Source organism: Patagioenas fasciata, chromosome 5 (genome assembly GCF_037038585.1).
Source record: "Patagioenas fasciata isolate bPatFas1 chromosome 5, bPatFas1.hap1, whole genome shotgun sequence".
Taxonomy (NCBI): Eukaryota; Metazoa; Chordata; class Aves; order Columbiformes; family Columbidae; genus Patagioenas; species Patagioenas fasciata.
Genome location: NC_092524.1, coordinates 55,077,361 through 55,101,890, shown reverse-complemented (window position 1 = coordinate 55,101,890; position 24,530 = coordinate 55,077,361). Strand labels below are relative to the sequence as shown.

The 24,530-nt window shown below is 34.3% G+C and overlaps 1 protein-coding gene across 4 annotated transcripts in view; it reads right to left on the bottom strand.

Moving 5' to 3' along the window:
• PPP4R4 (protein phosphatase 4 regulatory subunit 4) overlaps positions 1-24,530 on the bottom strand; it is a 66,882-nt gene that overhangs the window by 5,441 nt on the left and 36,911 nt on the right. The window contains exons 7-24 of one of the 4 annotated variants that reach the window (XM_065840059.2): positions 24,254-24,361; positions 22,515-22,636; positions 20,054-20,176; positions 17,325-17,497; positions 16,230-16,349; positions 14,130-14,207; positions 12,583-12,666; positions 11,152-11,334; positions 10,068-10,173; positions 9,150-9,297; positions 7,385-7,529; positions 6,429-6,470; positions 6,263-6,337; positions 4,089-4,164; positions 3,580-3,660; positions 3,149-3,242; positions 2,631-2,701; positions 1,753-1,888 (exon numbers count right to left, since the gene is read on the bottom strand). In XM_065840059.2, coding sequence (XP_065696131.1) covers positions 1,753-1,888; positions 2,631-2,701; positions 3,149-3,242; positions 3,580-3,660; positions 4,089-4,164; positions 6,263-6,337; positions 6,429-6,470; positions 7,385-7,529; positions 9,150-9,297; positions 10,068-10,173; positions 11,152-11,334; positions 12,583-12,666; positions 14,130-14,207; positions 16,230-16,349; positions 17,325-17,497; positions 20,054-20,176; positions 22,515-22,636; positions 24,254-24,361 — 1,965 coding nt within the window. Of the gene's footprint in view, positions 1-1,752; positions 1,889-2,630; positions 2,702-3,148; positions 3,243-3,579; positions 3,661-4,088; positions 4,165-6,262; positions 6,338-6,428; positions 6,471-7,384; positions 7,530-9,149; positions 9,298-10,067; positions 10,174-11,151; positions 11,335-12,582; positions 12,667-14,129; positions 14,208-16,229; positions 16,350-17,324; positions 17,498-20,053; positions 20,177-22,514; positions 22,637-24,253; positions 24,362-24,530 lie in introns of those variants that run through there. The other 3 variants (XM_065840060.2, XM_071809592.1, XM_071809591.1) reach the window with 3 other exon arrangements.

Below are 24,530 nucleotides of genomic sequence, written 5' to 3'. Positions count from 1 at the left end.
ATTTAGCACTGTATGTCATTTTATGTACTCAAGCTACATGTCCCATTTACTTTACAGATTGCTGAAAATGTCAGCATGTCTGTTAATCTAACTGCAGGGTTTGGAATCATGCACTTTGAAACATGTGACCACCTAATGATGACCTATAAAAAGTTTGAAGTACAGTAGGTAGTATTTAAGAGAAGGCGTTAGACCCTGGCAAAGACAAAGTGCAATTTGACGTGGCACCTAAGGTGCTTCTGCTGCGAAACCACTGACTGACTCAACATGAACTGTCCACCATCATTCGCTACTTATCTTCCAATCTTTTCTAGAAAGAAAATGAAGTTTTAAAAACAATAAGTCAGTATGCAAGCTTGATTTCATTCCATAAAAAAATTATCTTGTACTGTGAAAGCAGTAAAATTCCAGTAGGAAAAAAAAAAAAAACAACCAACTATGTGATCTCACAGCAAGAGACTGTATCATAATATAATGTATACGAGTAGCTGAATGCAAGCTGCTCAGAGAAGTTATACCTTTGAGTGTTTTATTTTGCAATTTAGGAATTTTATCAACTTTTATCTCTGAGTAAAGTTGAGGGGGGTGATTTTAGTTTGTTTTTTAAAGGAACCTGAAAATACTGAAGTGGAAAAATATGAGTTTATACGGATACTTAAGTCTCCAGAAATGACCACTCAAGAGGCATCACTATCATTATTGTTTCCTCTTTATATCTGGTGTTTCACCTTTCCTATTTGGTGCAGGCTCCATATCTCAGCTCCATTATCCCTGACCAGTAAGTCACAGCCTCACATTCCAACTCTTCTTTCATTCTTGGTCCTTCATACCTATCCAGGTTCCCAAGGCCCAGTTTGCATTTCCCCATACTTTCTTTCATACTTCTATTGCACTTAAGTCTATTTTCCCAAACAACCTTATTTTCTTGCCATAGCTGGCTCCTTTCCTTTCTCCATTCTGCCTGGGCTATGAAAACAAATCTCTGATATCAAAGAAAAATCTCAGTTTGAGCATCCAAAATTAGTACTACAAGTTATAGCATAAAAGGAATCTGCAAGGAATTAGCAGTTAGGGTCTAGAGATTTGACTAAACACACTTCACAGTGATTTTTTAAGACTGTTACACTTTTATCATAGGAGCAAACAAATTAATCTTTGATTTTGTGCTTACAAAACACTGAACAGTTTAGGATGATGATTAAAGGAAATCAGCCTGAAGGAAATGCCTAGCATTGAAATTTTATGATCTAAATGGTTACAATAAGACAAAGAAGGCAGTCTTAATAACAAGTGGCAGTACCACGTCATCATAGCTCTCAAAACTCATCATGAAATTGTTACATAATAATACATAAACATGCATAAGCACATAAAAGAAAGAAAAGGAAAAATTAAATCGTCTAACAATACATACATTCTATTTCTCCAGCTACAGGCAGCTAAATCACTGTGATTGTTGTTATTATATATCAAATACTCTAACCTTCACTTTGTTCCATTCCACCCTCCCCATAATGCACTAGTTGAATACAAACATGTGCAGAAGAAAAAATGTGAAAGACTAATAAAAAGGGAATGCAATCTTTAAAACACTTGTGATTACACACATCACATTTCTACCCTGCTATTTTAGTATTTCAAAATTTGGGCTCAGAAGTATCATAAATACAGGCTTAATTTTACACACCTCTTTTGAGTTCCCTTAGAAAATGTTACCCAGAAGCTTGATTTAACCTCTTGTCAACCACTTACATGCTCATCTTTCGGGACTGACTCTCCTTATTTCCATTGCTCTTTTGGTCAGTTGAGTTAAATAAGTTGCGAGAAGAACTGGAAAGGAAGGCAGTGTTCCCACTATTACCAGTAGAATGACTCCGGAATGAATCATCTGAAATAAAGAGCTGCAGCTTAGAGAAAGGATTTTGTCTGAAAAAATACACAAACAATGAACAGAATGAGCTGTTTTTCCTGTGGCAATAGTGGCATATCTCCTGTAGCAATAATCCAAAAGTTTTACTTTTTTGTAAGAGAATCATTTGAACTTAAAATTTATTCAAGTATTTTTATGAAAAATTATAAATAAAAATAATTAGAAGACACATTTTGAAAGAGAAGATGAATACATTTCATTTATGAAAATAGTGAGAAGTAATTGACCAATCTTTCTTCTTAAAGTTTATCTATTTCACCTAAGCTAATTGTCTAGTGTCTGTTCGTAGTAAGTGGAAAAAGATTGGTTCCTCTAGGAAGCAGATCATCTCATTCTAATCTTTAATCACCCAAATTCTTCAACAGCAAATGGAGCAGGGTCATTTCCCAATAGCAGTTTCTCTCCCCTAATTCAAGAGAAGTTATATAACATATCCTTTTCCTCATGTAAAATATTGAAAACAAAACAAAAACAAACCCCCCACACACCCCCCAACTACAAAATACAAAAAAAACCCAAACCAAAGAACCTGAAAAATAGACCAACTAGACTAGCACTTAAAATAATAGATGTTTGAACACTTAAGTTCTTTATGACTATGGTATCTTACGGTATGCCTGGTATGCCTGTTTAGTGGGGCCCAGAGATTCAGCACCCACATAAAAAACTAATGTAAAATACAATATAATGACCTACTTACCACTAAAGGACAACATACAACTCTTTCCCATCCCTGATACTGAAGATGTATATCCTGTAGCAGAGCTTTTTCTTAAAAACAAAACAAAATTGCTTGTTACAGAAGAGGGTTATTCACAATTGTATCATCATGCTATTTAATAATATTTGAGGTAATTTCTGAGCTCATATGGAAAAAAATAAATGAGAAAGTTATGCTGAAATTTCTTTAAGAAATGTGCTAATTTACATTTAGCAGTTCTTATGGAAAAATATTTTTAATATATGATAAAAGCTGACACACGTTAACTTAAAAGGAATTCATAAGAATCTAGAGGCCTTAGCCTGCGTTAAAATGGTATTTCTTCCCTCAGTTCAAAACTGCAAACCTTGATCAATTAAACAGAAAGCTGAAAATTTAGGTCACAATTCAGTGCGCACATCTCTACTTTCATAAATTCATGTGCATATGATTTCATAACAGCTGTCTATTAGGTAAACAGTTGCCTACGAGGTAAACAATGAAGATAATAAAGATACTTAGGACACTTGTCTATATTGCTGTATTTTGGATGTAGTGCTTGAGTATTGAAAGACTGGCTTCGAACCAACTTGGATTTCTTGTCTTCTTTGCCTAAAATTAGATGTAGCAGAAAATTTTAACATGTACATCCTTGCATTTCCTGAGTAATTCAGAACACATAATTTTCTGTTAGCCTCTGCCAGCTGAAGGAATTTATTTAATTACTTCAATGAGAATAAACAAACAAACCTTATGTCACTTATTTATATGCTAAAGAATAAAATAAAGTTAAAAACCATAGAAAATGCATGCAGTTCTAGGAGTGAAACTTTTTCCTGTGTACAGCAGGTGAAACTTTGGCCCATAAATGCCAACAGCAGCTTTGCTGAGTTTTAACTTGATGCTGTGAGATCAAAACATTCTAGAAGAGTTTTTAAAGAATTCCAACCTGCTGATGTACCAGAAGAGCTTCCAGGAACAGACAGTGTGATACTTTTTGTCAACACTGAAGATGTTTTACTGTCTCTACCTATGAAAACAAAAACAAACAAACAACAACAAAAAAAAACCGTGGTATAAATATTTCTTTCTTAAATCTTAACTTTAAATACAGAAAGAGGACATACCACAGTTCTGGAGTAAACAGTAATAATATCTAATCCAGTGCTACTAACACTTCAGAAATACCACAGACAAGTGTTTACATTACATCTCAAAATGAAAAATACCAGAGAACTAAAATGGTTATGTATTTTATTAATAAAGCCAAAAGTCTTCCTTCTAATGAAATGAGGCCAGTTTTCATACACATCTTCGGCAATATTAAAACAAATATTGCCACTTTCTAAAACTCTGCTATTTACTATATAAAGTGTCTCTTTTCTGCTCCCTACTCTTCTGCCTTTGTAGAAGAGTAATGCATGCATGAACAATATGTTCACAAATAAACAAACTTACGCTTCTTTTCAAACATTTTATCATTAGTATTTGTAGATCTTCCTTCATTTTGCTGCTTCTCTTTTTCCAATTGTTCCTAAAAGAATGAATAATTTTCTTAGATATCATTCAAAAAAAAAAAAAAAAGGGAAAAAACCCCCAAGTGTTTCAGTAAAAACCCCAAGTGTTTCAGTTAGGGATTGCTTTCAAATCACCAAAATAACATTTAATTTCTACTCTCACCTGCTATTAGCATGAACCCTAATAAATATCCAGACAACCAATTTAATAGTACAAAATAAAATCAAGATACATATTCTATATGATAATCACATCAGAAAATGTTTAATTATGAAGGAAACTCAGAGTTTAAGTCCACAGTTATAACTTATTAAAATTATGCCTGGCCTTTTATTTTTTTAGTTAAAAAAATGCAGAAATTGGCAGCTGATGATGTAAAACTTTTGTATTACACAGATACTCTGGCAATAGAAATAGCAGTATTTTTAATTCAAACACACAATTCAATGAAAATGTTTTTCTCAAATGGTGTCACATATGCTCAAACTTTTTAAAGGTCTAAAATTACCATCTACAGTTGATAAGCCTTTATGCAAAACAAAAGTAAGTATTACACTTCTCCAAGTTTAAGGAATTTACTTGCCTTTCTGTAATATTAGCTAGCTTCAGAATACCTTTTGGGAGCGCACACACACACAGATGACAGTGTTAACACAGTTATGTCAGTAATTTCAAAAGCCAATACTTGCTTCAGGATTCTTGGTGAATAGATTTCACTCCAGCTTCAGAAAGCTATTTAGTATTAGCTTATTTTCCGTACTACGTGTATAATAAGAAGTGTCACGTGAAGCATAATTGTTCTACCCTAAATTCACTCTAATTACTGTACAAGCTAATAATAATAATATAAAAAGGACATTAATTCAGGTCAAAGTTGCTGGAATATAGTTTCTACCAAGTCCATTACTAAAACTGAAGAAACTTATTAACATATTCAGTATTAAAATCTGTAGAAGTCAGACAAATTTAACTGCATTCAATGGCTCCTCATCTATTTGGGACTGCAACATGTCACCATTTACTGTGTACATCTCCAGTTCCTCAAAAGCCTCTCACAGACGATGAGACTTTCGTAACACCAAAGGTATGCCCATATCAATGGGATACGTCATAAAAATACAGGTGCTCCTGTAAAGTCTAGCTGTAGAAACCGGGTAAAAATGAATTTTATCCTACAAGACACGATAACACATGGCACACTGAAGGCTATTTTATCACAGCCTCAATTATTTTCACTATAAAACCATTAATTGTACCTACCTAAAAACTACTGAAGGTAGGTTCAAATCTTTGAATATGTGTACACAGGTTCTGAGAACAAAGCTTGAACCTTTGGCTTGAGCTAATGGGAGGTGGCAGGAAATACGAGACAGGTATCCCGAACTGAGAAAACCAACGGCCCAAGAGAAGACCAGCAGTACCTACTGACACCAAACCGGGCCGCAAACACACGCTCTGTCACAATCCCAAAGGCGAAAAACTGACGTTCTGGACAGTCTTGAACCTGTTCTGGTTCTCTACAGATGAGTTTGAATACTAAATGTTCCAAATGCTGAAAGACTCGTGGCTCTTTTTGCTCTGTACAACCTGTGCTATGATCCGCTCCTGCCAGGCTGCAGAAGTTAATGACCTTCCTGTCTGTCTGTCTGACGGGAAAGCTTGTAACACACAGAGCCTCCTTCAGCTTCGTTGGCACAAAAGAAGTTATGACATTCATTTATTTGCCTATGGAAGCCCTATGTGAATTCTGAGGTGTTTTATTATTCGATTTATTATGTTATACATGCCTGACAAATTGATAAGCTCCCTCAAAAAATTTCATGACGGTCTACTGAAGGAATTTTAGAACTATAGAGGCATCAAGCACGAGTGTTTTTCAAGAAATTCCACTTTACCTTTCTAATTGAAACAGCAAAATTGAGGTAGTACAGAAAAAGAATTTATATGTTACTTTGAAGAACTTAACTTTGTACAAGTGTAAAATGAAACCACACACAGATTACAAACCTACCAGGACCCTCCATATTATACATTTCCCCTACCTTAAAATTATTGCCTCATTAATATTAACCACAAACTATTAAAACAAGACAGATTGTACTGATAGATTATACCATTTCCAAAAGGAGATGTTCTTGTCTCTCTTTTTCTTGATCCAATAAATCATTTTCGTAAAATCTTTTCTGAAACTTCAAAATAAAATCAATAAAAATAAAAAATCACTACATGAAAATGGGAATTAAAAGTACTTGGTAAGTATTGAAGTTGGTAAGTACTTACAGCATCTACAGAGATCTCCATTCTGTCCAATTCTAACACTGTCTATAAAGAAAATCAAAACATTATTTATCCTTACTCAATAGCATGCCACACTTCTAACTAAAAAACTTTCCAGATGCGAAGCTTAGAATAGTGGTACATTCAAAATTAACATGCCTTTTCTCCCTAAACATCTAAAGCCTATACTTGTAATTTTGTGCTACAAAGGCAGTTAAAAACTATCAGAGAGTATTCTCAGAACCCTGCTGAGATTCATAAGAAAGCACCAATAGCCTGTCTGTATCAAACTCCAAATACACTCAAGGAAAGCACAGAAGCACGAACAGTTGGACCATGGACCCGGGAACCAAGACTGAAAAAACAACTCAGGAATCTGTGAATGAGCCAGGAGGCTCCAGGTGGGTGTTCATCCAATCGCTCCTGCAGACCAGCTCTGTAAGGAAGCCACCTACTTTAGCTACTTCACCTCATGACTTCTTTGAGACCAAGCACAGGCATTTCTTAAAGAAGTATTTTTTCATGAATATTCACATTACAAGGCTATATGTAACATTTCAAAATCCTGAAAATTCTTTATCTGTATATTGTAAAATAGATAGATTAACAAGATATCTCTACCTCAAAGACTCAGTAATTTTTATTAGGGTCAACTTTTAATCCTCTCTCTAGTCATCTGCTATTTTTTCGCAATGGTCACCAAGCCAAAATCCTGAATCCAAATCACTAAAAAAAACAACTTCAACATAAGTAACCAAGGAAACACTAACACTCTTGAATTTGACAGAATGCACTATACTACATCTTATCTTAATTGTTAAAAATTACATAACAGACAACAGAATTCTTTAGTCTCCTGTTCTTACATTAAGAGAATTAACAGAAAGCATAACCTTGATCATCTTAACTTTTAATTATAACCACAAGACAAAACACTGCAGGAAAAGAAAAATGCTTACTCTTTTTACAATAGTTAGGACATCTTTATCTTTCTCTTGACACGAAAGTTTTCTTATACATAATTCCAACTGCTGAAGTAAATGTTTATCAGTTGGAATCTTCAGAGTAGATTTAACTTTTGGCAACAAATAGCATAGCTTCATTCTACAAAAGAAAAAAAAAAGTAAACATTAAAGTAAACATTCACCTTTTGATGCAAATGTTAAATAAACATTTTTAATTTTTGTATTGCATGCTGGCATTTGACATTAAATAATTGCTAGTAGGCCTCATTTTTGGGAAATGATTGTTGATTATACATTGTTTCCAGACATTCTGTCACATTTTCAAAAACTTCTCTATGGATTAGGACTGCAGTCCTGTATCTGAAAGTCCATAAAGATTTCTTTGGTTTGGTTGGTTGGTGGTGGTGGTGGCTTTTGTTTTGTTTTGTGTGTGTTGTTTGTTTTCTTAACCTAGAAAGCAGACATCTAGATTATCAAAATGATCTGCACACCTCACTCTAATAGGTTAATAGGTACCTAAAAACCCTGGTCCATCAGTACAAAGGAGCCTGAGTCACACCAAAAACCATGTGAGCACAGTTCTAGGCACCTGCAAGGATGAAGATGTATCAGATAGAGTAAAAGGACTTCAGTATTTTCTGACTCCTAAAAGAAGAAAGCCCTTCTCCCCCTACCCTGTCTCCCTGCTTCTGTCTGGAGGTTCACCAGCTTTTGTGAGCGGGGGAGGGCAGAAAAAAGTGGACAGTTTTCTGATAGTTTAGTGAGTATAATCAGCCCAGACAAAGGTCCAATAAGTGCTCCTCAAGGCAATGGAAGGGGTGGAAAGCGTGGTTAGAAATCAGTAACACTCTATGATGCTTTCAGAAGATGTCAGCACCTCTATTGACTGAGAATGCAATTTTAAATGCAGCAAATTAAGGGAGAAAAATTATTCATATAAAATAACCGAGAACAGACACTTCTAAGTTAATACCTTTCTGCTCTGACACTGTGTGGAAATATTTTAGTTACTAGAGTGTTCAGGTGTAAATCTCTATGCATCATTAGTATTAGACGTTCAGACATGTTAATGATGACAACATGAATTACACACATAAGAAATAAGGTTAAAGGGTAAAAGTCACACAAAATACTTGACCAAAAAAAATGAATTATTTTCTTACTGGTAATAATTGCCTGGTCCCTATATGTTTAATTAATAAAAGAAATGGCTACAAAAATAACAAAAAAACACTGTATAAAAATGAAAAACATAGCAAATTCTCTTATATTTTTCTATTTTTTTTTTAAATTTACTGTAACAATGAAGTAGAAAACTTTTATATAAGGCAAAACCTATGGTAACTTGTTAAGCTCTGATCACTGAAAGAATTACTTGTGTGTTTTACTTTACATATCATGATGCTGAAAGGGACGGAAATTAACAGAGACTGAAGTTATGTTTCTCTTCCTCTGCAACCACGAACCAGTATATTACTTTCCTCTCATCTACTGGCTCCACTGCCTCAGTGTTCCTTTCTCATTCTCAAAATCTGACACTTTCAGCCAGTCCCCCGAACAGTCAGCCTGACCTGCTTCTGTGGTTTTCTGACATTAGTCTCATAGTCCCCTGCACTTTTAATGTCGGTCACTCTGAATGCTCTGTACCTTTTTACTCAAGTCCCATTATTTAAACAAAACATAAAACCTTTAACAACATTCCTTAATATATTATTTAAAGCTTTTTCCTGTACGCTGCTACATACTCTTTGTACAGTACCTCACATTTGCCACGGGATCATGTGTAAGTTCAAGCACAGGTAGAAAGAAGTATTTACAGAAGAATGATTTTGAAAAGAGTTCCATAATGATTTCACAAGTATCTAAAAACCGAAGTCTGTTCCAATAACTTTTTCCTTGGCCCAGTTCTGAAAAATAACAGTCCACAGATATTATCTGTTAAGTTTTCCTTTTCAGCTAGAAATAAGCTCTGACTCAAAGATGACCATCGCACTCATCACAAGGCACACCTTCTCAGTCTATCTCAATTCTTTCTTACCTAACCTTCTGAATTCAACAACAATTTCTGTCAGTGAGCATTTTTTTTCAGAAATTCAACCTCTCTCTTTAACCATTTGAAAAAGCAAAAATAGTAAGTGAAGTAGCTACTGTGTGGAACAAAGCCCTGTATGCCATTCCAACCATGGCACAAGTGAAGCAAAATTAGTGTGTAAACATTAAGGATTACTAATGGGAACTATTCAACCTTGTAACACAGAGTATAGACTAGAAAGTCAACTAAGGTGACTAATTCATTCATAAATCAATTTCTGAAAAGATTCATTCACAACTTTTCATGCTGAAGTCTCTAGAAAATTTTACTTCTATAGAGAAATTCTGCTTTGTATATTGCAGCACCGACAGTGAAGCAGTTTTAGATTCAAGAAGTAGAGTTGGAACGGTCTTGGCATATTATCAATTTCCCATATTGCAATTTTCCCAATTCCTTCGCATAAGCTTCAAATACATTCCTTGCATATGCACAATATGTTTTGCCTAGTGATAATGTGAGCAACTGAATGTCTTGTAAGTGTAATCCCAACAATTAAGCAGGAAGTTACACTGAATAAACATAACTATAAATAGATCTTCAGTCAAAACTAACTTGCATCTCTAAGTAATGAGGGAAAAATCTTACGTTCAATCAGCTTCTGAATAACCTCATGTCTCTGTTCTTGCTTGCGATTATAACGTAAATAAACACAGAGAGTTCGAGCAGCTGCTTTTTGGACTGGCAGGACATTCTTGAAGGAAATAAAGGAAACACAATTAAACATACCTGAAGGAATATGACTAAAATGTGTACAATTATAGAAGCAGAAAAATAACTAAAAATTAGCCTAATTTTAAAAAATCTGGAATGAATAGAATGAAGCTTTGGGGAACTTCAGATTGGATATCAGGACAAAGTTTTCCCCTGAGAGGGTGGTCACAGCACCAAGCCTGTCACAGTTCGAGAAGCATCTGGGCAATGGTCTTTGGTGATATGGTTTAGTGTTAGGTAGTTCTGTGAGGGGCAGAGAGTTGGGCTCAATGATCCTTATGAGTTCCTTCCAACTTGAGATATTCCATGATTCTATGGTTCTGTGCAATTTTGAAATAATTGGCATAATGTAAGGGAGAACAATGAAGCCAGGTCAATTCATGAGACACCTACTCCCTTATGCCTTCTGCCTAGGTTGTTTATCCAACTATTTTACAAATGCCTAAAAGAATTCCATGTTTGGAAGGCACCTTCTATATTGTGGGTGTTAGGAAGGAAAACATATAAGATCTTCTATTACAACAGACAGTTTGAATGAATTCAATAACATCTCAGACCAGCAACTTTACATGATCATTCATTTTCAGAAGTAAGCGTTTTTTCATAAAGAATGGAACACAATGCAATGTAATCTATGGAACTAGGAAAATGAAGGCATATCTCAGAGGAAAACATTTTGATTTTTCTAGAAATGAACTGATAATTAGCACAAGGAAAGAAATCTTGGGTGTGAGCAAAAACATCCCAATCTGACAAGCAAATTTCACTCCTCAAACTGGAGGGTAGTTCTTAGCAATTTCTCAGTCTTATGTAAAAAACACAGCCTGATACACAATTCAATGAAAAATAGTACATTAAGATTAATATATAAAGTGCTACACACAGCAAACATCTAGTGCTAATTTTCTAAATACAGGAAACAACTGCAAAACAATAGGAAAGAGACAGACAGGCTCACATTTGTCAAAATGATTGTCAACATTCTGTGAAGAAAACGGTAATAAATCTGATCACTTGATATGATATGAGGGAGACATGCGTATTTTTGTAGTAACTTCTCATGAGTTCTCCACTTTAAAGAAGTTGCTGCTCTCTGTTCTGCTGTTGTTAATGCAGGAATCAAGTCAGGAATGGACAATAACTAGAAATAAAAATATAAACATAAAAGTAATTTTAGATCTTGTAACTATATTCCATATTACTATAATTAAAAAGCACATCATAACAATGTAAGGAGGGAAGCGATATCAGGGGGATAATTAATTTCTCGTCAGATGGGATCAACTATACCATGACCATTTCAAATAGATATTAGCCTAACTTTTTCTTGAAAGAAATAATAATGATCAGGGTTAAACAATCTCCCCTAAACAGTAAATTCCACTTAATTCGTCAAAAAGCTACTCCAGTACCTAAATACACTTTGACTTCCAACTCCTCCTCCTGACAAACTCATCACTGTTCTCTTTGTAATATCCTTTTACAGGTATGAAGACAATTACAACAATCCTCCCCAGTCTTTATCAAAACAAAGAAATTTCATTTTTCTCCTAGCCTCTTAAACTTTGCAGTTATTATTCTCAGCTCTCTAATTAATTTGAGTAGGAATTATACACCTTTATAGTAGCCAAGCTAACTTCTCTTTAGCACTAAGCAAAATCACAAGAGACTTGACATGGCCCTAGTTATGTGTTACAGCCGTAAAAATCTGACAAAATCACATTTTGAAGTATATTCTCAACTTTTGTCTATACAAGGAAACAAATTTATTCAATTCTTCTATTGTTGGAATATTTCAATTTCTCTGTACATTTTGGAAGTATGCTCAAAACAGCATCTTGAAACAGAAGATGATCTTTCATGTTCCATTTTACAGGTAAGGAGTCACTGAATAAACCATCATCCAGAGCTACATACAATTAAATTAGCAAAATTGGAAGCTGAATACATGTCTTGTAAATCTTAATTCAGTGCCTTTACCTTAGGAAAAAGGAAACCTCCTAGCAGAAACTGTGTCTGAAAATGGCAACCATGGACAAATTAGCTATTTGCTACCATTCCTTTAGCATGAAACCAAGTTTGTTTTTACTTAATGACGGTACTTCAAAACTTGATCTATTTCAGCAAATTAGAAAAAGAGCATGGATAAACTGATTATTTTTATGGTAAGTCTAATATTGCATTTTTTTATTTTGAAGTTTATAAAGCCAACAATCAAAAAAACACAGAAACTTTATATCTCTCCAAATGAGAAACTAAACACGAAAGCCTTTGCTCACAATTTATGTCTCAACAACTTTGTTACTACCTCCATCTAGAAAGCAACTTAAAAAAAAAAAAACACACACACACAAACCAAAAAACCACAAACACACATGAGAACACCCACCTTGCTTTCTGATCCACTGTTTTCTCCTCCATTAGCCATTAGCTCAAGGATTTCAGGAAGGTGACCTACCAGGGCATCTAACACCTATTTAAAGAAAGGTTGCATGAATGAGGTCTGTTAATTTAATTTGACTCAAGTTTTCTCTGTCACCAACATACCACTGCAGACATCTCTTATGTTGTTGTATTCTCAGATTCATCTTAAAAAAAAAAAAATTATAAAGGAGAGGGAAAAGAGGTGCAACGTATTTGCATTGACGATGACTGGGATTTAACATGTATGTTTTAATATAGTAAGTAAGTATTATAGCTTTCAGATTAGGAAAACAAACTATAGCTTTGATTTATGTGAATACCACAGCCAATGCTTTCTAAACTATTCACATCATACAATATTTAAAAATGAACATTCATTCTTAAGAAAGATCTGTATTTCATGGATAGTTAAGAGTACACACAACAACCACGAAGAAAACATTTTTCTTTGTATCTGTCAGCTAGATCCTAAGATAAATTTTTCCTGCTTTCGGGAAAAATGCAGTTGATACATTAAAATAGAATATATAGCCTATATTAACAGAATAACCTTACTTTTGAATGGTTGAGTACTTGAAACTAGACTAGAAAAGTACATAATTAAATATTTTTTTTCTGACTAAGATGATATACAAAATAAAGGAACAAATACTTTTTCTTATTTAGATAACTGTATAGGAATCAAACCAAGGAATTTTTCAAAATGACCAGCTGTTTCTCAGTCTCAACATTCAGGTATTCAACTTGAGAAGTCTTTTAAGATGGGTCAAAATTTCATAAAAGGTAAGTAGATATTCTATGAACAGTTTTAATTTCCTTTAAAATGCCTAACAAAGGGTATCAAAACAAAGAGGAACATTTGAAAGCAAAACTCCTTTTTCCATGCCATATCCAAGGATGATACATAGAAAAAAGATCCAGTATTGGAGTAAGTAGTATCAGAGGAAATGGTGATTTTGTATCAAACAAATAATTTCAAATCATGTCATTTTCAATACAAAAAAGTCTCACATAGGTTGAAACCAAGGCACATTAAACTAAACTGTCTCACAAACACAGGTTTTGTAGCAGATCTTGGACTGAAACTCTTTCTAGAAGTCCTGGTCTTTGAACCATACACAACTTCTTCATCTCTTGTTCATTAAGAGAAGTGAAAATAAAAGAAAGCAAAACCCTTGTCTGCTACCAATGATTATTTTAATATAGTATCAAAAGCAAACCTTTCCAAAGCATTTGTAAGGTAATAAATAATATAGCAATTAAAACAATTTAGAATTAATATTTTTAAAAGCTAACAAATTCAGTATGGTTTTACTAAATTCAAACACCTCCTATTTTCCTCCTTTTTATTCACAGATGGCTGGCATCTTAATGACGCATCTGCAAAACAGAAGTAAAAGCTGTTGATCATTTCAAACTGTTACTGTACTGTCTTATTTCAGAGTTATTAAACATCAAGATTATCTGCCTCTATGTAACAAGCAAAAGAAAGTTCCAATAAAAGTATATTACCTCCAGTGACTCATCCTGTAATAGTGTAACCAGTTCTTTATGTATTGTATAAACACCAGAATTTAAAAGCTTAGCAACCTAAAAAAGGACAAGACAGCAAGGTGAAACATTCTTTAGTTCCATAGCACTACAGCAACTATTCTACATGTGCTTACTTTGCAGCAAGCTTGAAAAAGGGAGACAGAACAATTGCTTAATATCAGCCTTCTAAAGTTGTGTACTTTCCCACTGATGAGATTGAAAATACACTTATATAAAGAATATGAGTCAAGAAACAGGCCTATTACTCAACCATGAAACATGTTGTTGGAATGAACTCTCTTTCACATTTACCAAACATTTTTAAGACTGCACTGCAAGGCTAGAAAAATTCCTTCTGGATATTCAAATGTACTTCATGCTCCTTAGGAGAGACAACAGTCACCTATATAGTTTACCACAGATAAAATATAAAAATTGGCTTAGGCCGTTATGGATTTAAAGTTTCCCCAACTTTCCATCCAAAGTTTTCACCCCTTACTTCTTTGGGTGTTTTGTTGTTGTTGTGGGGTTTTTTGTTTATTTTTGGTTTTGGGTTTTTTTTTGTGTTGTTTTTTGGGGGGAGGTGGGGCACGGGAGTGGGGGTGGTATGATTGGTAGATTTGGTGGTTTGTTTGGTTTTGGTGTTTTTTTTTTTTTTACTGTGATTCATAAGTTACATACAAATTTGTAAAAACCACCACAAATTCATCTCCACGCTGTTAAAAAGGTTTTACAGCAAATATGGGAAAAAAAATTATGAATAAGGTTTTTCCCATTTGGAATATTTAGATGATGCTTTTAAACAGTTTTCTTTGTGTATATAAGCCAAGAGAAAATAAGACCTTACTTCCAATCAAAATGAAGTTTTAGAGAAATGGCTACAGAAAGTTTATTTAAAAAAAAAAAAAAAAAAAAAAAAAACCAAAAAATCCACCTATGGTGAATGCCATAAATTACTCATTTCTGGCTGTCACGTGGTTGCAAATTATGCTGTTAAAAATAAATCAACCAGCACTAAATGTATATTCAGACCATGGCATAACTTTACAAGTTTTTTTAAATGAGATAGAATACTTTTCTTATATTCAGGCAGTACCTTAAAAGTGTTAAACATCTGACATTAAACATTATGTAGAATTATATGCTAATTTTATTCTTTCAACAATTACTTTGCATTATCATTTGTTAAGAAAATGCATCAACAGGTGAAGAGAACTAGAAATCCACCAATCTTCCCTAAGATGGGGGAAATAAAGCCATCTTGGCTTCATTTATGCCTCTACTGGTTATTTAAATACTTTCAGCAAGCTGCTTAACTTACCAATTTCTACAGCAACAAAATGGGATAAAAAGCTAGCTTGAGGACTGAAACACAAGGATTCTCAGTAAAGCACTATCAAACCTTGAAGATCTCTCTGTGTGGGTTACAACCATCAGGACAGAGAGCACTTTCATCTCCGAAATGTACTGCATAGATAGTATTAACTATCTATGCAGCTGTGTGATTTTGAACTTTCATGAACATAATACAGTGGAACTTATGTAAACTGAACGGAATATTAAGAATACATATATTTTTACATCTGCATAAATTTCCAAGTAGTTTCATAATAAATTTGCGTATTTAACTTAGATGTGATACATACAAATATTCTCCACAGAACACCAGCATAGCAGCAAACCGTACGGTTCTAAAGAAGCTTTTCAGGATCAGAAGTGGCAAGGTCCTTTTTCCTGTTTGTCTTGTTATTTTCTAATAGCATTCAAAACCTTAAAATATTGTTATTAGTACAATTGCTTATATTTATTGTATTAGAACATTTTAAGTTTCTTCAAGCTTTTGCTCCTTAAGACACAGCAATAGGTTCTGTAGTTAAATATCACATAACTTCAATACCAATGTGTGTATATGGGCTGTATTTACATATTAGAAAGGAAGAACACTTTTGTAAACTACATTTCAACTGGTTTTCTCAAGTCCTTTAGTTTTGGTTGAACAGTCACAAAAGTAAGCTTAAAGAATAAAACAATATAAACCAAAAACATGTAAGTACTAACAAAGTACCTTTGTAGACTTACTTCATAGAAGCTTATGGCCATGGTATATCTGACGGGAACTTCAGGGTCATGACAAAGGCAGAAAAATATAGAATATAGTTCTAGATGGAAGTTCTTTGGATCCACAAAAACAATCATGGCCTGTGGAAAGATAAAGTCTTTTCTTAACTGTCTAACTAAAGGACCACACTATCAGAGATTTTCATATGAAAACAGTAAGTTACAACCAGCAAGACACTTGTGAGATAGCAGGTTGTGATTCTAAATAGGAAGTGTGGCATTTTTGATGGTCTTGTCAAAATACAGGCACCAGACAAGTTCTAGAGTTGACAACTAAACTGAATTTACATATCTTCCAGACATGCTGCAGGCTTTTTTTTTTTTAAATATAGATTAAAAACACAAGATATAAAACTTTAGTTTTACAAATATCATTAATGTTTCTGTACACTAGTGGAAGCTGAAACTAGAGATTTCAAAAACGAAGCAAGCATCTGAATTTCAACATAATTGTGTGTACATACCTTATTTTTGCTCAAATAAACCAACAGATGCCTACCTATATACATGGTGCTTGTCCTTAAATGGCAGAATAAAAATAACTGTGTACTGGTTTTTGATAAAAACATATTTTCTTTAAATATAAATGCAGATTGTCAAAATACAAAGTAGATTTACAGAAACAGAGTGGTAAATTTGAACACTTCACATAAACAGATTCAATCTTTAACTCCCTGTTATGCCACAACACAGCAAATGTGAAAAATGGGCTTTGAGGGATTTGAAACTGAGGACTGTTTCACAGCCATTTACTCAGTGCCTTTGTGCTGAGAGTTTGGAGAAAACGTGTAGGAAAGGATGAGACCAGTGACGTTTCAGAGCAGGACTCTTACAGCCAAAGCCTTGTAATAATTTTCTGAGGCTCTGCAAAAAGGAATCTTTCCCAGTAACTCTTTTGGACAACCTCTACTTTAAGCCAGTAACCTGAACTTTCTAGGAGAGAGCTAGAATCTAGCTAACAATGTATAATATGGCAATAACTTCTCTGTCATTCATGCAGTTTAGTGAACTATATGCATGACATGAAGTACTTAACCTTAAATTAAAGTTACTTACTGGAAAATTGTAAGCACAGTTCTTCCTCACTGAAATATACTTCTTTTCTTGTTCTAGAGTTTGAAGTTGTAGTTGATTATCATTGTGTAATCCATTTTCCTGCTGCAAACCCAGCGTGGAAAGCTTCTTGTAAAATTCCAAAAACCGTAAGTGTTGTTCAGGAGTAAAAATGCCTGGGGAGGTGGGGAAAAAAAAAAAAAGCGCTTCAGTTTCTCTTTATAAACACAATTTAAAAAGTCAAAAACCCAAATCTCTTTTACAAATCTATTAAATACACCAATTTTTGTTCTCCCTCCCCTCCCATATAGTAAGTCTAGTGGAGTATCATCAGTGTATTTTATACAGAAACAGTGATTACAGGAAAATGATAGGTAACTATAATAGCATTTACATAATTCTTGAACTATTCAGGACTTTATCTGCAGGATTGTGAATATAGTTGTTTGATACACATCTGCAACAAGTTGAAAAAATAGGCTATGTTGCTACATATAATAAAAATGTGTAAGAACAAAATCAGAAAACAAACTGGAAGGCAGCTAGCAAGATGACTTCAGAAATTACAAGTCATTTTGGAAGTACATCAGTAATACAAAAATGACCAAGGAAAGACTTGGTTTTTTACTGAAGAGAGAGAGAAGCTATCAGTGATTGGTATCAAGAAGGCTGAAATGCTTGGTGCTTTTATTTTCTTTCTCAAACTCTAGCAGTATCATCAGGGTCAGTAGAATTAATAACAGTGACAAGGATTGAAGCTTTAAGTAGAGAAGGAACAGGTCAGTGAATACTTAAACATGAGAAGTTTATGAAATGTGCAGGGTCAGATGACCTTCATTCCAATATTCAAAAGTATCTAAAGTACCAGCTGCTGAAAGCTGAAATAAGGAAGATACTGGAATGGAAAAGGGCTGATGTGGTACAGGTATTTAATAGCTGGAGAGGGGAAGGACAAGCCATATAATTACACATCAGTCAGATTACTTTCAAGTTGGTTTGTTGGGTTTTTTTTGTTTTTTTTTTTTTTCTTTAGTGGAACAAAAATCAAAAATCTATTTGTAAATACCAAAAAGGAAACAAGAAAACAAGTAGTAGCCAACATGGCAAAAGAAAAACTTGTCAAAGTGCTTCCATTTCCTTCTAATACTGGATAACAGAACCTGTCAGATATCCCCACTGAATACAGAAAGAGGCAGTGAAGGCCATGTTTTTCATAAGCAAAATAAAGGATCAGGAAAGAGATTTAAAACTATAAAATTGCTGCAAAACTGCCTGCAAAAGCAGTTTAGAGAAAGTTACCCATGGTTCACTGACAAGACATGAAATGTATAAAACAAGGTCTGTCCTAGTTCTGGTACTATTCAGTATTTTAATTGCTTTTTTTGTTTGATTAGAGAGTACACTTATTGAATAATTTGATAACATCAGCCTAGAAGGGAGACTTAGTTCTTCAGAAGACAGAGGTTAAAATGATTTTCAGAAACTGAACATATGGGTCCTAAAACTTTTAGAGTATTATTCCATTAAGACAGAGGTAAGGTACCATGCTTAGCCAAATTTGCATTGCCTACATAAGGCCAGGAAAGAGAGAGACTAACTAGGTGACAGTTTAATCAAAATAAAACCAAATAAAAATAAACAAAACCACAGACCTTTGAACTACTTCTGTTTATAGGTTGCCCTTGAACAAATAATGTCAACCTGTTGCAAAATGCTGCAAATAAAAAGACAATTTTTCATACTGAAAAATGTAAACGGCAATATAGCTTGCAAGACACGTGATGTAATCCCTTCACTTTATTCAGCTCTCCTAAGGCACAGTAACACTTCCAGAAAAATGTGAACTTGTCAAACAGGGTTCAGAGGTGAAGAGAGATCAGCAATTAAAGTCATTCAACCAAGAGACAAGACTGGGAAGACATGACAAAACCAGGACTGACTGTCCCAGCTTATGTTTCTGTAATGAACAGTATGACACTGGAGCAGCCCATTCGAGTTATATGTAGCAAAGTAATGGTGACTTTGATAGTCTCTAATACGATCATTAAGGATCATTTTGAAGACCCATAAGAGAGATCAAAGGGTTTAAGAGTTTAGGGGGAGCATTCTCTGTAAAATAAGACCATGATTCCATGTGGCCACTCCTCAGGTAAGCTCTGTGTAGAGGGTATACGGCAGATAGAATGAACAAGGAAAGATCTGTTGTGCTCAAGTGCTAATGTACAGAAAACCACAAAAATTATGGGTACAGACTTGGCCTGAGCTCCAGCTGAGAATTCAAAGGCTACTAGGTTTCCTTTTTCCGCTGAAGTTCCTTATGGGCCACGCTCTCTACTGTGCCTCGAAACAGATGCCAAGCACAGAAGTGAACGTTCACAGTTAACATCAGACTGTGTTTTCAAAGACTTCTAGTTTCAAAAATTCAGTCAAACAACTCACAAGCTTCAGAATATCCAAGAAGGAATCGAAACAAATCAGTCAAAACAATAAACACAAATCATCATGTTTCCATGTCTGCCCCTGTCTAAACATGGAAGGAAAAAAAAAAACCACGGCAGAAATTCACAAAATCCAATATTCATGTAATTGGTGATTTCAGACTTTTACTTCCATATTTCCTTTCCTATAATTTCATTTGATACATTCAAATATGGGTATTTTTAAGGGCTTCAAATTCTCCGATCTTCCCTCACTTCTAAGTTTATTTTTTTTTAAGGAACATTAAATCATACCATATAATCCATTACATAGTTTCCCTAAATGGAAAGATAAAGAAATTAGGATAGATTCATCTGATTTGAAGGTTTTTTCACAGAATGACTTCACTAAGGGGAGCACAGTTTGACTCCTATCATCTGAAAAACAAAAGAAATGTTTAAAGTTAGCCATTTGTCAATATCTGAAAAAGAGAACAGAGAGTGGACTTCCGTAATAAGTTAGGAACATCTAATTTAACATGCTCAGGAGTATTTTTGGTAGGTCCTCACCAGAGGTGGGAAACAAGATGTATAGAGAAAGACAAACATACTACCATAATGCAGGTCCTAAATGATTGTACCTTACCTGTTTTGTTTGCTTGGGTTTTTTGTTCATTTGTTCTTAGGCAAAAAGGCACCCACCAGTAAAGGAGACAGAGCATAAATGAAGAGTCACTAACTTCTCCGTTCACCAAGAATACAGGGAGGGAAAGAATACTGCAGTACTCCTACAATAAGATTTGTTACATCGGCAGGAATACAGGGAGATCAAGACTGAACATGACCACGACAATAAAAAGAAAAATCTGGATACACTGGAAGTCAATTTTTTCAACCTACCAAGAAGAAGAGGTTGAAAGTCTTTTGGTAAACAATAAATTCACAGAGAAACAAAATAATTACGGTAAGATAAAAGAAATTAAATCATTTAGAAATTAATGTCAAATCCAAACACACTGCCTCATTATAAAATAAAGGAGTAAATGTTCAAAGAAACGTGTGTTTTGACTTGTTTTGAATAAACCATTGTATTTTAAAATGTTCAAACTTTAAAGGGATTAGGATTTTTTAATAGCAGATCAACACCAAAATTCAGCAAGTAATTACAACTGGACAAAATATTTAGGTTTACCTGAAGAGATATTTTGATACGGTGGGAAAGAAACTGTAGGGTATAGTTTTGGGTCATCTACCTTCAAAATGTTCAATTTCTAGTTCAGTCAGGAAACCAAAATCTACACAAACTAAATTCCTAGAAACACATTCCTTACAAAGCTGTAAATAGTCCCTGATTGCTTTCTCTGAGCTTTTTTTCAATAGCTAAAAGCAGTAGTTACAACAATTGGTGGGGAGGTGAGGAACGTGCAAAGAGAAACACAAACTTGATAGCATCAATGCAAAGGCTCAATAATTTGAAAATTAACCTACTATCAAACTTACTGATAGAAGCACTAACTGCTAAAAAAATCTGTTTATAGTATTCTTCCTGAAACTTATTTCTTTATGTACTCCTCCATATGGCTTATATGCAATCACGTATTTTAGTAATTCAGCACCAACTTCTTGTACAATAAATATTTGCTCCTCACTCACATGTCAGGAAGGAGTAGTAGAGTCAATAAGATGCGAGTGGGAGTGGAAAATGCGATGCAAAATACAGTTGTTAATGAAGATAAACAACTGAAGAGTTTGGAAAAAGACAGTATAAAGAGCACAGTGGCAACTAATGAGCAGTGATCAACAATATTTTGCATACACACTACAGCAATGATCTGTCACATACTTTGCTGCTTTGTACACTTCCAGTCACAAAAAACAGCAGAGAGCACAACTGATACGGAGCCAGAAAAACTGGCTGTTATTGTCTTCTACACCTCCATCACATGAAGACACAGGCACTCACCCCTAAACCCAGAGAAGCATGAAATATGCTTGTAGATCAGAGGAAAGATACAGAGCACTGAGAAAACATGAGCATTCACACCTTCTGCATTAAATACTGAAAAGCTTTATAAAATACACACACTTTCTCATTGCAAAGAATCTTTCAGTACCACATAGCTACAAGTTTAAAGGGACTTAAATAGTAATCGCTGATGCTTAGTACCTCTAAAACTGATCAGTTGTGCACACTGCAGTTTATGGGACATGACGAAATATTTTCTGTTCCAAAATTTACAACTGTATTTGACATTTAATGCTGGATGTTAATACCTGCAAGGTTTACTAATACCCACACAAATATATTATATCATTGCCCCAGCCTGGGTTTTTAGGCAGGCTGCAGCCTGTAGCTAGCAGCAGGTTTACTTCAATTATGTGGTAAAAACTAGGTAGCAGAAAATAAAAAAAAAAGCACAAGAAGTGGCATCTGTTGAGCTAACTTTTTGTATTTTGTGTATTGGGAGCATTAAGTAAATACTAACAACTCAATATTCCTATTGTTTATACGGTAATTTTACTCATTCCACTTAGCCACACTATTTTAGAAACTTGGAATAAGATAACTGATTTTGTGGACAACTGCTTCAGCTTCTTTAAAACTGACCATGTATGAAGTACTACAAGACATGAAATAGACAATGCACAAAACAATAAACAAAATGAAATCAGAAATATCTGAAGAATGTAGACAGAACAAAAAGCATTTAAATAAATTTGTAAGATGCATTAAAGTATGAAGAACTGGGCTAGTAAGCCCGAATTAAATTCTTACCTGCATCAAACATATCGAGCAGATTCACTAACGTCTCAAAAGCTGCAAGGCGCACACTGCTGCTCTCATCTCTTGCCAGTTCTACTAACTCAGGAAGCACCACGGTTTTTGTTAGTTCTGTCCTGCAAAGTGAAGCAAACAGTCAAGAGAAAACATGTAATGAAACAATCTTACCATAGCAAAACAGAATTCTTCCTTGAAATACTAATTTAGATATTTTTTGTGTAATCAAGAACGAAAAACTGCCAAAGCTGTAATGAAATTAAAATGAAATAAAAACCTCCAGTCAATCTCAGGACTTCTTTCTTTGTCAGTCAAAGAAACATGCAAATTTAAAATGTGAAACTTCATCCCTAAAAAAGCATTCAAATTAGCTCAAAACAAATTGGAGAAAAAGCAGTCCAGCTACTTCACCATGTCACTTCTGAAGAAATATGCAGAAATTGCTCAATGCAATGATCTAAAGCCAAAAATCATTAAATATGTTGGATTGAAGTGGTCTGGGAATCTTACGCCTCAAAGATGAGCCTTCTTTACAGAGGATAAGTAACTACGGCTCAGAGAAAACAGTTTCCCAACTAGTCCAAACACTAGCTTTTTGGCTTGTTTTAAAGTAGTAAAGGAAGGGTTCTGTTTGTCCTTTTTTGCCTTGGTAATTACCAGCATTGTCTGCATGTGCGATGGAGCAGAAGTTAAACTAAGTACATGACAATAAAGCTTAGCTCTTACTGTGAATATCCATTCCTTATATCTGAATAAGCTAAAACACTGCCTGAACACACATTTTTTCAGTGTTCCATGGCTAAGAGGTAAATTATATTGCTTCAGGAATTTGTATTGGCTTATTTTAAACTCAGAATCTAAGCTACAAAATAATTCTCCATTTAAAAAAAAAAAAAAATAAATAACAAAACACAGTCACAGAAAGGCACCTTTCCCCAAACACCAGCACTAACAAACTGAAGTGCATACTTACCATATCTTTCAAATTGCGTTTCAGTTTCAGCCTCATGCTTGAATTTGCTCATAAACTCACAATTTTAAGAGCCAGAGGGACTCTTAAATCTGATCTATCCCCACTGTATAACACAGGGCAGGGAACCTTATTTGATAATTTCTTAAAGTCTGTAAGAAAAGTTCCTGCTTTTCTTTCTTCCTAACACAATAACAGGTGGGCAGACCTGGAACTCTAAAATATTTGTTCACTCAAAGAGCAATCCTGCGCTGGTAGTTAACAGGTTCTATCAATTAAAATAAAAGTTCCAGACTTCTTCTATTTCTGTGCTTTTAAGATTGAAGGTCTTCAGGCTTAGAGTAAAAGTTGATATTGAAATGAAATTTGCTTACAAAACACATTTCGCCTTTTCCAAAATGCTGCACAGCAATTATTAGAAACTGCCAATATTTGCCATAATCTTCTTTCATTTGTAAATAAGCCCCGTGACATCAATGGATAATTAAGATGTTTGCAAGAAGCTGTAGATGAAGTCACTATTTACAAAAAAACTGTTGTCTGTACAGTTCAACAATTTTACTATCAGGGAGAAACAAAAATCTGAAAATGGAAAAGAGCCCACTGCCAACAGTCAGTTCGTAAGAACACATCTATAGGCTCCAAATTAATTATAGAGTATGCAAGAATTTAGTTAGAAACCTTAAAATGAATTTTTAGGTTACCATCATTAAATATTTTAGAGAAAGATTTTGCATTTAGAAGCAGTTATGCAAATTGTACTCACCCTATTCCTTGAGCTATATGTTCCAGTTGCCGACATATGCAAGTTCTAACTTCATATTCCACATCCTGGCACAGTGATTTTACCAATGGAAGAATCTCTCTTTTAATACTGAAAACATTAACATTTTGTATTAATATACAGACAAGAATATATAAAAGCCACTCTGTAGTACTCAAATTTTACCCATATGTTACTTCTAATGGCAATTTTTTAAACTAATATATCACATATGGTAAATGATTTTTTTTCTGAGAATTTGCAGTTACTGACAATACTG